The 17163-nt window shown below is 41.0% G+C and overlaps 1 protein-coding gene across 1 annotated transcript; it reads right to left on the bottom strand.

Moving 5' to 3' along the window:
• Positions 1–793: 793 nt before the first annotated feature.
• Positions 794–15340, bottom strand: srlb (sarcalumenin b). Its single transcript, XM_078270140.1, has 6 exons — positions 15280–15340; positions 6189–6284; positions 5739–5834; positions 3505–3621; positions 1852–2085; positions 794–1747 (listed from the first exon to the last, which is right to left on the bottom strand). Exons 1-6 carry the CDS (start codon positions 15338–15340, stop codon positions 936–938), a joined length of 1416 nt encoding a protein of 471 aa, XP_078126266.1. The 3' UTR covers positions 794–935.
• Between the last annotated feature and the right edge of the window lie 1823 nt (positions 15341–17163).

The raw sequence follows: 17163 nt of genomic DNA, 5'->3' as shown, positions 1-17163 counted from the left end.
TCATTCAGCTAAAAAATGCTGGAAGGCTTATTGTTCAAGAAAAAACAATCATAACACAGTATTGAACTTCTGCCAAAGAATGTATAGACGCAAACAGAAACAGTAAGAACAGTTAAGAAGTGAAGCAGAATGAACCCATACCGCTGTGAAGACTCTGACCCTTGAACCCTGACCTCTGCTTCCATCACAGTGCTCATTTCACAGGTTGTCAACAACCAGGACTGATGAGCGTATAAAACGAAAAGAAAAAAATGCCTTACTTGTTGCATGGCAGGGTTGGTTCAGGTTTCAGTTACTTAAACTTTATGTTAGCAGGAAATGCATGCATCTGTTAAATATTATCTAACATGCAATGTAATGTTAATCTATGTCAAAAACAAAGGTTTGGATGAGAAACACAAAGGCTTTGTATAGCACCCACAAAAAGGCTACTTCAAAATCAGCTTCTGAAGCTTATGGAATAGACTTTCTGCAATGCAATTCTCAAGATTTTACAACACAAATTTTCAACTCCTGTTTCCACTTTTTCCCATTTTATTCACATACAAGGGAGCTGGGTTTGGACTGTTTTCAGTCTCAGATTTTCAATTTTTATTTGATCTTACTTTTTTTTTTTTATTTATTTCTGTGTTTCTAAACATCATTACGTCCCCATCCCCAAAATCCCAGACAAACACTAACAAAACTTAGTGATCAGTGGCATGTTTTCATTTCTTTAGCACTTGTGTCCTTAAGCTGCCTTATCATACAATGACCCTTCCCTCCCTCTATCTGCCTCATTCCCACAGTCCCTAAATGCACCTCCACATATTCTCCTGAGGAAAAAAACAAACACTAATCTCCTCTGTCTCTTCAATAATACAGGCATTCTGACAAAATCAGGGTTGGCTTGGCCTTCTCTTCTTACTTCCCCCACTCAAGTTATTTTGTTTTCCTCAGTTCTTCCGGTAGCGATTCTTTGGCTTCTCACCACAGCCAGTAGCCTCACAGGAGGATAGGCCAGGCTGCTTGCCAGAGTTAATGCTGCTCAGAAGGGCGGGCAGCTCATTGGTGATTGCCCTCTCAATCTTATCCAACAGACAGCCTCCCATGTAGGAGCACTGAGCCGTCAGGGGCTTGAAGTTGGTGACCGAGTTGACTCCAAAGAAGTCACGGTAAGCATCGCGGTTGGGCAGGTCAAACTTGCTGACATTGGTCTTGGCTAGGATGGATTTGAAAATATAGAACTTGTCTGGGTCGTCCACAATCTCCTTGAAGACTAGTTCAGGGTCACTGAAGAAGCTCATCTTCTCTTTAAAGGTCTGGACGTAGCGGTCTACCAGCAGGCCATGGATGCGCACACGGATGCCATGTTGGCGGATGAAGGCAATTTTGTTCTCCATGCGGTTTTCAATCACCTGGTTCAGATCTTCCAGGAGGGAGATCTCCTCTCGCTTGAAGAGCTCCCGGCTGGTATCAGGTGCGTAGTCATATGGCCAGAAAGAGCTGACGTAGACACGGGGGGGTTCAGTGACATTGATGAGGGGTGCTAAGCTCCAAAAGAGTGCTCCATAGACTCTCATTAAGTCCTGGGTGGCCAGGTTGTCAGCCTTGTTTAGGATGATGCGGATCTGGGATTCGCGACCCTTCAACTGCCGGAAGAGCATCTCCAGCTCAAGGCCAACGTCCAGCTTGGTGGGGTCAAACACCACGAAGATCAGGTCAGCACGATCAATGAACCACTGGCAAACATCATTGAAGGGATAGCCTGGCCAGAAGAAGAGAATAAGTAAACCACTAGATACTGAGTTGCAGCCAGCTGCTTTGAATTTAAATTGTGGAATGTAAAAACCTGCAAACTGATTGTTTTACCTCTCTCCTGTTGCTTCCTGTTCTCAATGATTCCTGGTGTGTCCACAAAAGTCACACGTTCCAGCAGCTTGTGGGGCATCTCAATACCGACCAGCTTTTCAAGGAAGTTTTGTCCAAACTTCTCCAAAGGAGAGAAGGACCGAGAGCTGTCTGCTGCCATAACAATACCCTCAACAGAGCGGATCTTCTCTCCGTGCATAATTACAGTGAACTCAGAGGTAGTAGGCTCAGCTCCTGAAGACAAATTCATGTAAAACAAGAGGGAGAGATTGGCAAGAATAGTATCAAGAAGAGTAACGGCTTGGGAGACACGTTAATGAAAGAAAATCTAAGTAGATCTAAACAGAGATTAGAGAGATGTGTATACACATTTAAAGGTTAAACCTGCAATAACTGATTTTTGTGATGTTTGTCGTGGACACAACATTGATGTATCATCACCTTTTAAGTTCATGGTAAACTTTTAAGCAAACAATTGCATATTCATCCAGCAGTTATTTATTGAAAACATTTCTGGTACAGGGTATAAAATCCTCTATTCCAGACTCTAGCAACACAAAACAAATACATATATATATATATATTCACATTTTAAAATCTTATTTTTATAAAACACATTAATTTCATAATTGAAGTTTTCTAACAATTCATAAATAAGCTTACATGCTTTATAATTACATTACATTACACCTTTTGACAGGCAAAATGCATCCAACCTATTCTTAAAAGAATTAATTGAAGGGAAACGCACAACTTCTTCTGGAAGCTCATTCCAAGATTTTACCACACGGAGTGTGAAAAAGTTATTTCTCTTTTCAGACAGGCATGTTCTAGGGTAAAGTTTTAAAGAACTGCCTCGTGTCTCGTACCTATTGCTCCTAACTGTTACATCATATATTCCCTGTACAAGCTTATACACCTAAATCATATCACCTCTGTATCTCCTAAATATGAGAGTCCAGTTATGGGACAACAGCATTCATTTGGAGTCATGTTTCTGGTCACATAATGAACTAATGAATGTAAGGTCAATATTCACTCTCGTTTAGCTCTGTTTTTGGCCTCTACAAACTCCTGAGGGAAATATCAGTCTCTTTAGCTATGTTCACCAGTTGCGAACTGTGTCTGTCTGCTGTTTGGTGATGGGCAGCTAGTGTTTACTGGGTTTTTAGAGATTCTTTTCACGAAATCAACACTATGAGAGCTGTGAGAGTGAACCGAAACAGTAAAGTTGTGGGCTGGACAACTAAACAACAAGCTGAAACCCGCTATAAAGCTCTGTGAGAGGAGGGAAGCTGCAGATTCAGGACTTAATTCTCAGTTTGTTCAACACTATGAGTGATCCCTTTCACATTGTTACAGTTAATACATTGTTATATAAAATATTGATTATGGCCACTTTAAATAAATTGACCAGTATTAAATTGCTAGAAATCACAGCTGAGCCTTCTTAAAATGTCATGGATCTAATTCACGAAACCTCCACAATAACATTCTTGCACTTACACACTCAATCCTGTAACATTTTGATAAGGCAGCTGCCTCTCTAATGGTCCTGTAGATCTATGATGCCATTGTAGGGTTACTTCGTCCTTATTGGATTATAGTACAAATGATTACAACATTAGACATTATTTATTGAGTAAACCATACCTGTGTAGAGCTGATAGGGGCTGTCGTGCATGCCTAGGAGGTAATTGATCATTGAGGACTTTCCTACACTCCAGGGTCCCAGGAACAGCACCATGGGCTTGGAGGTAATCTCTCCATCTGTTGGGCAAGGAGAGACAACAGTGGTTCAAATATCAGCAGTATGGCTAAATGATGACAAAGAACCTCTCAAGTTCATCCCAAATTCTATTTAAAAAATTAAGAGATAACCAGTTATGCTGGGTTTTTATTTTTGGCTGATAAGAAATGGTTCGAGAACTTTGAGCTGTTCAATGTTGAACCTGAACCCTTTGCCATGTTGCCAGAAGAAGCCCATGTTTGCTACAGTCTCTATTTCCTTTTGTGCCACATAAAAGGATAGTTTAACCAAAACAACAATCTATCCAAAATGTATCCTGGGGTTGTTTTTGGGATGAACTATACTTGAAGTCTGAGAGACACCAATAAGCATGTCAGGATAGCATTGCCACTCACAAAATGCTGCAGCCATATCTCAGTGACACATCAAAGCAGCGCCATTACTCTGACTTAAGACTCAACAGGGCAAGTTTTCAGAGCAAGCTGTATGTCTCATAACAAGCTGCCATGTGTGTTGTGAGTGAACATGGTGTAGGGCTGGTAGGGCGCAGGAAAGTTCTGTTATAGCCTACTGAGCCAAAGCTCAATGAATTCAAAAGAAGATGAGGATACAAAATATCAAAAAGGAAAAAGAAAAAAAATGTAATCAAAAAAAGAAACAAAGAAAGAAAATCAAAATAACCACCTCTGATTCTAATGGCTTTTAAAATAATTAAAAAATAAGGAACAAAGTTTGACAAAAAGTCAATTCACTCCTAGCCAAACACTGACCATCCTCTCCTCTCAAACCTGTGTGTCCTTTGCTAAAGCCAGAACTGCACATGCAACCCCCTTTACATGTCTTCCCTTTTAATTCTTTAATAGGGAGTTGGAGTTTGGATTGAGATTTTGAATGAGTAAATCAAGAAAGAATAAATCCATTTTGATTCACATAGGGTATAAATGAGGCTGCCCTGCTCTGTATGGGTTGAACCTTTCACCTATGGATCACCACACCCCAATCTGTAATGTTACATTGGGTGTCACCCAAAGTGAAACATGCTTTAAATCTTTGACCCACAGAGAGCAGTGCAGTATTTATATTAGTCTTAGTGACTCATACATTTATGAGGACAAATGAAGGGGGGTAAGGAAGGGGCTGAGCACTTCAGGCAGTGCCATGCACAGGTAAGCCCCGCCTTCACCCACCTGTGGCTGAGTTCCCCAGGGTTCGTCCGGGGTAGGCTGTTAGATGAGGGGAGCGGAGGGGATGGGGATAGGGGACAGGGGAGGGTAGAGTACAGAGAAGTGAAGGGAACAGGAGGTGGAGGAGAGTGAGGAGTGAGGGTGTGAGGTCTCTAGAAGCAAAAGGGAGGGGTAGAGTAACAATGTGCATGGATGGGTTGGAATCTAGTCCCATATTTGACCTAATGTGTCAAACATGTCCATCTACAAATGGATGGTGTGCCTTTGTGGCCAGTGAATCTTGTTTTTTTACTCTCTTCTACAAAATCTAAAAAGCCACAAGAGGGCGAGCTTTCTTTCATTGTGGGAAAGTAGAATTTGTTCTTGGCAGTTCAGTGTGCAGCCTAGAGTGTTGAGCTTACTGAGAAGAAACAGTGCACTCGTCATTTAAAAATAAAACAAGGACAATACAAAAAGTATTGGGGGGGAAGAAATATATCATGAATGGAGTGATTTAGATAAAATACTCAAACTTTTATCTGGACCAATAATGTTTTAGAAAAACAACTGATTGCAGTGTGGACTTAAAACGAAATATGTATACATATTTTGTTACTATTTCTGTGCCCACATACCTACAAATGACCTTGAAAGGTATTCATGCATATAAAATAGCACAAAGTTCATACCTCTCATATAAAAGTGAGTCTGAGAGCCCAAAGAGCGATAATAACATACGATAAAATTACCAAGAATTGAACAAAATAAAAGACCTGTCTGCTATGTATTGTTTGATGGTGTGAGGATGATGTGTGTGTGTGTGTGTGTGTGTGTGTGTGTGTGTGTGTGTGTGTGTGTGTGTGTGTGTGTGTGTGTGCGCAAACAAGTCAACAAATCAGTCACCAAAGCAACCCAAACAGAAAAACCCACACATCAGAACAAAAGTGCAGACGTAGACGAAGCCTCAGTGATACCTGAGATCTCGTGCTGCCTCAGCTCATTGTACTTGTAGGCCTGCTCCATCGGCTTGATGGATGTGTGGTAGATCTTCCGCAACCTCTCTATAGCCGCTGGATGACAAGAATAGAGAGAGGAAAGGATGATAAGTAAATATGTTAGAAAAATATATTTAAAAAGAGGTGGGGGGGGGGAGACTCAGACTTCAAGGGGTCCTGACCCCCAGGTTCAAAGCAACTGGTACATGCTTCTGTTTAGTATCCTACACACTGTAACAACCAACCACCTTCCTTGATTATGTGTTGCATAAATAATCAAAGATTAGGAAATTTGCTGAAAGGAAATCAGGTATAGAGATTTAAAGGACATGAACATATTCAACAGCTTTACATGCTTTATTGAACCAACTTCAATTTGTCAGATACAGTATCTTTACAAAACACATCTACTGAATCTTTGATCCTCACCTGCATAGTCTCCGGCTTTTTCCTCAGTTGCAAGCCGCAGCGTTTCGTCGATGTGAGATCTGTCCCTGAGGACGGAGATGAAATCTTTTTCTTCTTCTTCTTCTGTAAAGACAACATTAACAAAATGTTACTTTGTTCAAATCCTCAGTGTATGTCTTTAATGATCTGATAACATGAATAATGGCAGTGGACCCAGGTGGCCAGATTTGGTGCAAACCAATCCAGTGATAGTTTCATTACGAAGCTCAGACTGCGGCCTAATGGCAGCCAGTGATAATGTTCAACAAAGCTGAGCTACAGAGGCCAATGGTGCTGCTATTTCTGGATCCTCGTCAATCAACACATTTTGCGTCTCAATATGTATCACCTCTGCTGCGAATATAAGTGTGACACATGGATAATTGATAATAAGCAGTGGATGATTGTTTTGCATTGGATGCCAACTTCAGACACATGCACTGGTCACATGCACACTAAATGCCTCGTCCACATAGTCTTTTCTGCTGTCTTCATTTCCATCTACCTTTTTGTCTTATCTTTGTAAATACAAAACCCTACTGCATGATAGCACCCATAAAATGTTCGGCAAGAATGATAACTAGCTTTGCATAAATAACTGACACTTGTTGGTGATAAGAGTGTGGCAGACATCTTTTACGACGTCCATTTCCTGCTGTGTGATACATGTACGGAGGCCACAGGGAAATTCAATCATCCATTGAGAACAAGACATAACTTCACCTTGTGTGTGCACTACAAATCTATCAGATTTTATGTCCTATTATGCAAAAAATAAGCATGAGATAATCTTGTAGCTTTCATGAATTTGTGGAACTATAAAAAGGAACAAAGTCTTTCATCCTTTCAATTTTTGTTAGGTTCTCTATGCAAGAAATGGGTGGCTTTCCTTCAATGTGCATACATTACATTTGGTGATTTATTTCCAAAGTGGCTTACATTTTTGCACCCCACAATGTGTATGCGTGTGGTATTTCGATTATTCATTTCACCCCCCTTTGTGTGTGCATGTGTGTGTGTGTGTGTGTGTGTGTGTGTGTGTGTGTGTGTGTTTGTATGTGAGAGGGAGAGAATCCGAAAGAACATATTCGCTCACCGGTGTATGTCATGTCCACTTTCAAACATATCAGATCGCTTAGATTACAGCTGTTAGTAAAATCAGCTCTTATTTTAGAAAGCAAACGTTTAACTAAACTAAACAACATTTGTTTTGCATCACCATGGGCTTTATAGCAACAGCAAAGATAAAGGATGCCGAGAGAGAGAGAGAAAGAGAGAGAGAGACAGAGAGAGAGTGAGAGAGAGACAGAGAGAGAGAGAGAGAGAGAGAGAGAGAGACAGAGAGAGAGACTGAGACAGAGAGAGAGAGAGACAGAGACAGAGTGAGGGACTTCCCCAGTTTCATTACAGACTGGGAGGAGAACTCAGAGCTGAACTGAGTGTTCCCATCAGTAATATACATGATGAGACAATGATGTGCAATCCTGTGTCTTTTCTCTTCTATATTTACCCACCTATCACAGACTTATCACACTGTGAGGCCTGTCCTTGTGTGTCCAGGCCTCAGAACAAGCCTTTCTGTGACGCCTCCCACACAATCCTGCTTCAGACAAACCTGCTACGGCTATGAGCTATATATAGGAGGAGTGGGGAAGTCTTCCTGGTTCACACGTCCATGTCCCTGGAGGGTTATGGGTCTGTGTGTCCCAGCTAGCAGACACTCCCTTAATAGCGTTGTTAGGGAATTTTAAAGGTATTTACAGCATGTTATTGGAATATTAAAGCTGATAGTAGCAGCTGTAAGGATGATTAACTGGAGCCATTCAACTGTAAATCAAATCAATGGCATAATCTGAATATTGATCTTGTTATATAAACACATCATCTGGATACTTCCTGTCAGCACAGGCCAGTTCAATTTAGTTTACTGGCACAGGAAACATATTAACATAGTTCAAAATCAATCCTTGACTTGATAACAAGATTGTTTGATATAACCTCCTCAGATGCACATCCCTCCCTGAAAAAAAAAAAAACATCTCAAAATTACAAACTAATACTAAATAATGTTCAGATGAAAAGACCTGCATGGAGGATTAGAAAGCATGAAAAGTTGCCGCTGTTGCCTAGGGCATGACCCTCTGATCTCAGCTAGATGGCAAATGCCCAGGTCATTCCTGCAATACTCATCACCAATAAAAAAACTGACTGGTGTGAAGCAAAATACTTGATGGGGGAAGGTAAAATATTTTTTTTTGCAGACGTCTTAGACGTTGATCATTTTATGTGCCAGTCTAAAGTCATATACAGTAAACACTTAACCATATACTCTCCATTACCCCTCTATCAGCAACTTCACCAAAGTCCTTTCAAATACTACTTAACTGTAATCATGTGTACTGCATGTTTCGATGAGATGATGACAAATTGGTTTTCTGGGGTCATAACCAAACAATGTACAATGAGAAGGTTTTCTCCACTTTGATAGATTCAATGCTAATATTTGAGATATTTTTATGTTTACAAATGGCATAATCAAAGTGACTATTAAGCCAAATATTTGCTTGACGTATGCCACCCATTAACATGTGTGTATGTATCTTAATTTTAAAAGGACTATACAATAACATGGTAACCTCATTGCTGACATTCTGCACATTGCAGCGGCAGTGGTGTCATGGCATGTAAAGCCACCGGCCATGTAGTCAATGACTTCTACTGTTTCTGGCCAAGAGTCAGAATGGCATGTTGCTTTGGCCAAAACTGTAATTGACAAGTATCATGTGAAGGCCTGTTTGTTTACAAGCCTGAAGCTAGATTTATTTTGTTATTATTAATGACACAAGGGTAATTAAAATAGAAATATATTCACATTAATAACATGAACTGGGGTCAATAAAGATGTCTGACGACTGAGACAGAGAAAGAAAAGTGTCTCCATTCATGAATAATCAATAAATCAAATGATCTGAAAGAATATCACACCACAGAAAGCAAAAAAGATCATTTTAGTACAGTATGTGCAAAGGTAAACAATAATGTAAAGACCATAAAAGACCCCCCACAATGACATATGGCTCAGGCTTTAACTGAGACAGTTGGTCTTTTGCAGTGTAGCAGCAGTGACACACACTGCTGGTTAGGAACAACGCAGCACCGCTGATTCTCCCCGAGTCAACTTGCTAAAAATAAGCCTGTGTAATGTTGCTCCCAGCATGGTACATGAACAAGAGAAACCAAAAGGTTAGCAGCCAAAATAAAAGGAGGGCATGCTACTGCAATCCCTAAAAAGATTCAGTGTCACTACGTATTTAAATGTGTAAAAGGCTACGTGGTTAGTAATTCCCAACGAGTATTTTCAAGGAGGTACAGTAGGATGTGTTGCTAAAAAAAGAGGATGTATATACAGTATATATATATATATATATATATATATAAACATTGAGCAAATTGAGTCAAAGAGAAACATTGCAAAAGCCAGAATTTAAATCATCTGAACAAGCACTGGGTAAAGATTTGGCACAAGATGGGATAAGTTATACAAAGAAGAGTTTTTTGTTTGTTTGAGAGATGTCAGCTTTCAGAGAACACTGAGGATGATTGAACTTTTGAGGAACATGTCCCATCTCTTCACTGTAACAGGCCTGTCCCTTCAGCACACAAAGCTTACTCAAGATTCTGTAACTTGACTCATCACTCAGAAGAGTCGTGTCTTTTAACACAAGCCTCTTGAGTGGGCCTTAACTGCTGTGAGTGTGTTAACACCTCCCAATCCAGTCAATCCCTGATGGAAGCCCTGGCACAGAGGTCTGCAAAGATCATAGAGGCAGTGTTGCCCACGGAGGGCGGGCCTTGCATCAGTGCTCAAAATTAACCCTGCAGGCGCCAGGGGAGTTGAACCCTGGACATCTGCAACCAGGACCATGTGTCCTCACTGAGCCCGTTGCCACACAACCCTCCCTCAGTTTGGAGAAACATTCTGGTGGCATCAGCACATCCAGAAGGAATGCTGGTGATTTAAGCCTACCACGGCCTCAGCAGCTGGGTGAGTCATGCCTCAACTACAGAGCCTTGTGTGGAGGCTATTCAATCATCAGATGGAACAACAAAACTGTGCAAATATGTTGCTCAAGTTTAAAGACCCCCTTTACTTTTGCCAGATATTTGACTATAAATATTGATAGATATATAAACACATTTCCACGTTACTCTGCTAAGGGGAGAAGGCTTTGTACTTCCCTGAAATATGTACAGTATAATAAGTTGTTCATGTGACAGCATTGTTTGTGACATCACTAATTGTGGAGCCAATCACTATCCAATGTGCAAATACATAGGTAGTTAAAATGAAATGGAGAGTGGCCGGGTTGACTCGGTGGGTGGAGCAGGCGCGCGTGTGCATGGAGGTTTGTGCCTCGACGTGGAGGTCCAGGGTTCGGGTCAGACCTGTGGCGGTTTCTTGCATGTCTTCCCCCTCTCTCTCCCCTTTCTCACCTAGCTGTCCTGTCCATTAAAGGCGGAAAAGCCCCAACAAAAAGAAATCTTTAAAATGAAATGAGGACAAATTAAAAAAGAATATATCTTGAGCACTGTCAACTAATTCAGACAATCATAAGCACATACTGAACTAAACAAAATTCATTTCAATGTGGTCAAAAATTACAACCAGGGATTACCCTAATAAGCAATCTGTTTTTATGTGGACATGAATGTGTGGGTGATAGTATGTATTTGCACAAGGACATGTGCATAGTATATTTACACTGTATATATTAGGTATCTGTGTATGTGTTAACCCCTTGGATCATGTTCTACTTGCATCACAGTGGAGGTAAATTGAATTATGAACATGATGAGGGTGACAGGCCTGGAACCCCCAGTCAGAGGATTTATCCTGAGCAAGGGGGGATTCAGGCAACCTAAACTGAAGGCCAGGGGGCTCCACTGGAAAGATCCATGAAGAGGCTTCGGTTTCATTCAAATTTAAACACGGTGGACAATTTTTACATAAGGACTGATTTGTAAAATACCAAAGGACAGAAATAGCATTAATGTGACAAATACGCCAATTTTCTTGCACACGTTAGAAGGACATTGCATATACATTTCACCAAAAAGCAAAGCTCAATGTATGCTAAATAAACCTAATCCATACAAATGCACATGATTCTTCCTTTAGCAAGGGTCAGAGGTGTGAGAGCAGTCAGCAGAGCTTGTGCAGGGCGTCGTGAGAAAATGCCACCGATTGCAACAGGTGGCACAGCTTGTGGAGCTAGTACTACACCGTAGTCAAAAATAGACCCACAATGGGTCAAAAGATGGAAAGAGGAGGGAACGGAATGGCTGGTTCCTATTTTAGTCAGTGTGGAGACTCAGAGACATCCACATCCCTTAGAGTTAATTGTGTAATGTATCCAAATAAGAGCTACTGTACCCGGACCGCCAGGATTGCTCATGTAAGTTTCAAAGACAGTACTGATATGTAGCAAACAAAACACATGATGGTTTTCTTTGTATGTCTCAGGCATTTTACACAACAAATGCAGTTCAAATATAATTCATTACTTCTAGATTACTTTCACACTATGTCCTGTAAATGTATGTATTTCAAAACAGAAAGTTTTTATGTGCAAAGGCAGACTACTTTCTACATCCAAATGTTGGTGTATTTTGTTTTAAAAGGATGATAGAATTCTCTGTACAGCCTGCATTTATGACCGTGGTTCATTTTCAATATCCTTGAAAAACTTTCTTCTTTGTAATTCCCTTTGAAATACACAGAGCAGCGTGCAGCTAAACTAATGTCTCAGATGTACGCTGGCAAAATTTTGGGGCGTGACAAAGGTACAGACCAGAGCCAAATAAGGTACAGCCACCGAGTTGACGTCAACTATTAGCTTCATTGGGATTTGCCCGTTTTCAGCAGCAGTTTCAAATTGTGAGATTTGCAAAGGAAAGGGTTGTCAATGGGACTTTGTGGTTCTCTGTATGCCCATTTCACCCACCGAACTGTTGTTATTCAACTATGACAAGGTAAACTTGGTTTTGCATTCTATCACCCCTTTAACGGTAAAAAAAACCCAAATAAACCAAAAAACATGACCTAAGGGTTGCCACCGGCCCTTACAGACCATCTTACGTGAGCCACATCCAGATTGTAAGTCTACTAAGGGGTCACTGACAGCTAGACATGTAGTTGAGTGACAGGCTTAAAGGAGGGCGCAATGGCAAAGGCACTTCACCCTGAGGTGTTGATCTGAAGCCTCTATCCCTGCTCTCCTGTTCGAAAGCCAGGAGAGGACATCAGGTGCCCTTGGGACTGGGGGGCTTGACTTAAGGAGGGGTGTGTTGTTAGGCATTGAGTTTGACTGGTGTGTCCCTTCTTCTACTACTACCAACGTAGGGATGTCCCAGACATGCCACATACCATCATAGGGGATCACGTGGGGAAAGTGTGCCTTTAAATTTCCATGTGCCCCCTCTGCAAAGTGAGGAGGCCAAATATGTTTTCACTGTATCGAGGTTACCACTCAAGTATAAACACACTGGTGTGAAGAACTAATCAAGCTCTCAAAGAGGTAATATAGACTGTGATATGTCTATAAAAGTCAGCTCTCTGAGTGTTGAATTTTAGCAAAACGCTGTAACTACATTTCCACTAATTACTTTTATTTTATATTGTATTAGCAGCTTTCTTAAACTGCTCTTACACTCAAACACCACATTTGACATCGGACACTGAACATGGCTTCAATCCTCATTTGGTCAGTCAGCGCCATTCACACAAGACCTGGTTAGTGTAGGGTTTCTGGCAATCCTATAATAACCCAATAGTTACTCTAGCAACCTACGTTTACTCCTATATGACAAGTGAGCAGCATCATGGAGTCAGGTTGGTCATTTAACAGTATGTTGACCCATTCACACAAACAAAAAAACACAGGTTTTCTCTGCTCCTTTCTTTGTCGTGAAAGAAGGAAGCTATTTAACACCGGCAGGTAAATGACTGTAAAGGAAATATTATGGCAGAGTCAGATGAGTACTCCAGGCCTGGCAGATCGAACAGGCCTTACTACACCTGAAGCTTTGTTCACACTGCTACACCAGAGCCTAAAGATTCCTAACCATACACAGAGACATACAAAGCTATATTTTACGAAAATTATTCTTTCTATCATGTCTACAATTTCCAAAGCCATGGTGTCCTTGCTTTACATCAAAATGTGGACAATTTTATTGATGTAATCGACTGGCTTCAGTCTTTAAATTTGACTGATGAAAAAGACTGATGCGGGACAAAAAATGAGTGTAAGACATCAACAACATCAAGATTACCTTGTCTTGTGTAGGCCCTGCTGCTGCTGTCAGCTGTATTTCTTACAAAATATACACAAAATCTACAAAATGATGGTGTTAGGATATAACATTAATGTCTTTGCTTTTTGGACTAGAAAATCTGCACAGCCCAGGGCTGTTAGACAACCCATGATGAGATGATAGCATTTTTTTTTTTTTTACATTCCTTTTGAAGGAGATTAGCCCTTTATGCTCATCTCTGCAATGTTAGCTACTTAAATGGAGTTCCTGACATTGTTTGAACTAATCAGTAACACAAATAATTGCACACTGAGCAGCAAGGACTTCATGATTCTCATAATTGTCCATAACCTGCAGGTATTGGAATCAAAACTCCTGTGTGCTCTGCAGCAACAACAACAAAAATCAATACATAGTATGCACATACAGTAGACAGAGGCCACCAAAAGATGCATTGACCTGCTGAAGGGGTCTATGAAGGCATGAGTTGCAGCCAAAGCCTGGCCCCTCCTGCCTGGAGAATGCATGTCCCTATAAGGCCAACTGCTGGGAATAAATTGTGATTGTGACAGTGCAGAGTGACAGCAGCTGCGCAGTGTATCTAAAGGGAAGCATGGGCTGGGAGGGGTGAGATGTCAGGAGGGAAGGGGAGTCGAGCGGAGGGAGGGAGGAACTGTAGTGAACAGTGTTGGGTTTCAGGAGGCCTTCCAATCTTAGACACCTGACTGCAGACTGGAATATGGAGGCCTGGGCCCGGGCTGTGGAGCTGAACGCCACCCAAGGACGGACAAGGGTGACGGACAAGGGTAACACCAAACGCTCCAGTCCAGACCCAGTAACCATTCCGCATTTTTAGAATGGGTAATCTGGGCGAAGTTGTTGACACTCAACTCCAGAGGTGCCATGTAATCACATTTATTGTGAGATTGTCACGACCCCTGTAGTTTATGACGTTATGGATTATTATCACAGGAAATGTTGCCCCCTATAGGTGTTTCAAGTCTGGAGTAACTCTTCTGAACCAAGTTGTGGAAAATAAAGTTCAAGATTGAAGCAAAGAGTTCACATCAATGAATGCAGAGGTATGTGACAAAAAGCTCAGTGTCCATTCAAGCTTCTGGGTGGCTGTCCTCTCCTTGGTAAGACTTTCCATCAGCTGGTGCCATGCGTTAGGACAGCTGACATGCTGTCAGTCCACAGGAGAGGCTGAACTCTAGTTTGTCACCAAAATGAATGAGAAGACATTTGTTCATACATTAAAAGTGTTAGGGATTAGAGTGTTGTGGTTGTTTTGGATTTGAATGATTAAAAAGACGACAAAGAGCCACTTAAATACGTTTTTGTACTGGGTGCCAACAGTTTAATTATAAACTGAGACAGATTTGAAATAGTCCTGCTTGGTGGCAAAGAAAGAACGGGTTGTCTATCCTCAGCTGGTGTCTCTATGACTGTCACTGAAGCCAGTGCTATTCCTGCTCAAACTTCCCCCACAATGGACACAGGAACTGTACCAATTACTTTTGACAATCTACTTTTAACAGTTTGAATCACAGCATCACAGCATCACAGTATGAACAAGCTAACAGAGCAATCATTAAACATGCATTAAACAAGACTCTAAACTTACACCGCATCACTATTTCATCCATCAGCAGCATTTGTATACAAGCATATCTCCTGCCCACAATGCACCATCCAACATAAAATACAAGGAATCCACCAGATGTTTAAGCAAAATGCTTACTAAAAGTCTTACCTGCTGTGGCCTGCAAATGCAGCAGGGAGAGGAAACAGCAGATCAAGACTGCACCCTTCATGATGGCTGCCAGGAGAACTCTGATAGTCACACAGACTATATATACTGTGCCAAGGCAGGAAGGTTAAAGGGCATGCAGAGAGAAGAGGCGGGACACAGAGAGGGCCAGTTGGTGGAGGGGCTGAGATCTGTGTGTTGGAGGTGTTGCAGGAGTCATAGCATGCCAAAGGGACTCTACATGTACAAGCAGCTGACTCTCCTTTTTAGAGAGGTCGCAGCTTGATCCTTAGATTTTTGTACCAAGACCTGGCTCAATGTTTTAGTGCTGAATCACAAAACTTCTCCCTAATGATAATTTTGCAAATTTGTGTTTGACTGGAAATAGGTATATGTTAACACTTCTAAGAATAGGACATTTTACTGTGACATAAAAGGCAAACTGGTTGGAAATCAGAAGTCTGGGGGGGGACTAGTATTAAAGGAAAAGTTCATCATTTTGGGAAAGATGAGAAGATTGATACCACATGGTAGGTAATACTTTGTGTCGATCTTCTCATCTAACTCTCGGCAAGAAAGTGATTTAGTGTATTGAATGTTGAACTTTTGGAGATTAACTTTTCCTTGAATACTAGTCCCCATAAATAAGACTCCTTTTAAATATGCTATTATATATTCTATTTAATACACTATTTCCAGTCTCTGAAACACACATTTTGTAAAATGATCATTGGTGAGAAGTTGAGTGATTTAGCACTGAAACATAGAGCCAGGTCTTGGTGCATTGATGGCAAGCCCCAAGCTGTTGTGTTCTTGTATTTGGTTGTGTTTTCTGTATTTGCAGCGTTTCGGTATTTGGTTGTGTTTTCTCACTTTGCAACGTATTGTTTTTTCTAATTCCTGCGCAAGTGCTGTCAAATTGGGGAAGATATTTTGTCCATTTGCGTGTGTTTTCTTAAGTTGCAGTGCGTTGAGCTTTCAGGGCCAGTTACTTCAGACAAACAGACTAAAAAGGAACATTACCTTCCTCTAAATTAATGATGAATAAATAAATCAAGAATCACATCTTCAACAATGAGCTGCCATAGTTGCTTTGCCTAACAAAGACTGATAATCAAATGACTGTACCAACTTTACAGCCCTGACTCCTCAAACCAGTTGCAGTGAATGTGTATCAAGTAAATGAGCTGTCAACCAATTATCGTGGTAAGGAAGACTTAATGCTCACCAAGACTGTGTGTGTGACAGAGAGAGGGATGAGAGATGAAGAGAGGGTATGTTTGGAACATATAGACCCCAGAGTCAACCTAGAATCCCTAACACAGCTAAACACTAGGCGGATTACTGCTTTATCACACTCTAGCAGACACACTGTGCTGAACATAATCTCACAATTCCTTGGGAACATCTCAACTGTAAATTAATCCCCAAATATGGCAGGAGTTTCTTACTCGAGCATGTCCAACCCAAATGACTTGGGGAGCATGTCCAAACAATACAGCATGCTCATTTTGATGCATTAAACTGCCTTAATCCTCAGAAACTTCACTGGTGGTGGGATGTGGCATGATGATTTGTTTATGAGAAAATCTGTGCTTTTATGAATTCTAGTTAACATTAATTCTTTATTAAGGCTCTGGCATCAGTCACAGTCTTTTTTCCAAGTGTGCCTTTAAAATGTTGGCTGCGGCTTTGATGTTGCTATCACTGGCAATGGAAAATAACAGCATAACAGTAGCTATGGTGTTTAATGTCTACATGGTTTTCTAGTGTTAACTATTAAAAGACACATTTAAGGTAGTCCTGTATCAGTTATTAATAGCAGTTACAAATGCAGACACAAATTGCTCTGTAAACTATAGGGTTGTAGTTTGGGCAATAATGTTA

This window comes from Sander vitreus, chromosome 15 (assembly GCF_031162955.1).
Source record: "Sander vitreus isolate 19-12246 chromosome 15, sanVit1, whole genome shotgun sequence".
Lineage (NCBI taxonomy): Eukaryota > Metazoa > Chordata > Actinopteri > Perciformes > Percidae > Sander > Sander vitreus.
The sequence above is the reverse complement of the archived record's forward strand: the minus strand, read 5'-3'. Positions and strand labels throughout refer to the sequence as shown.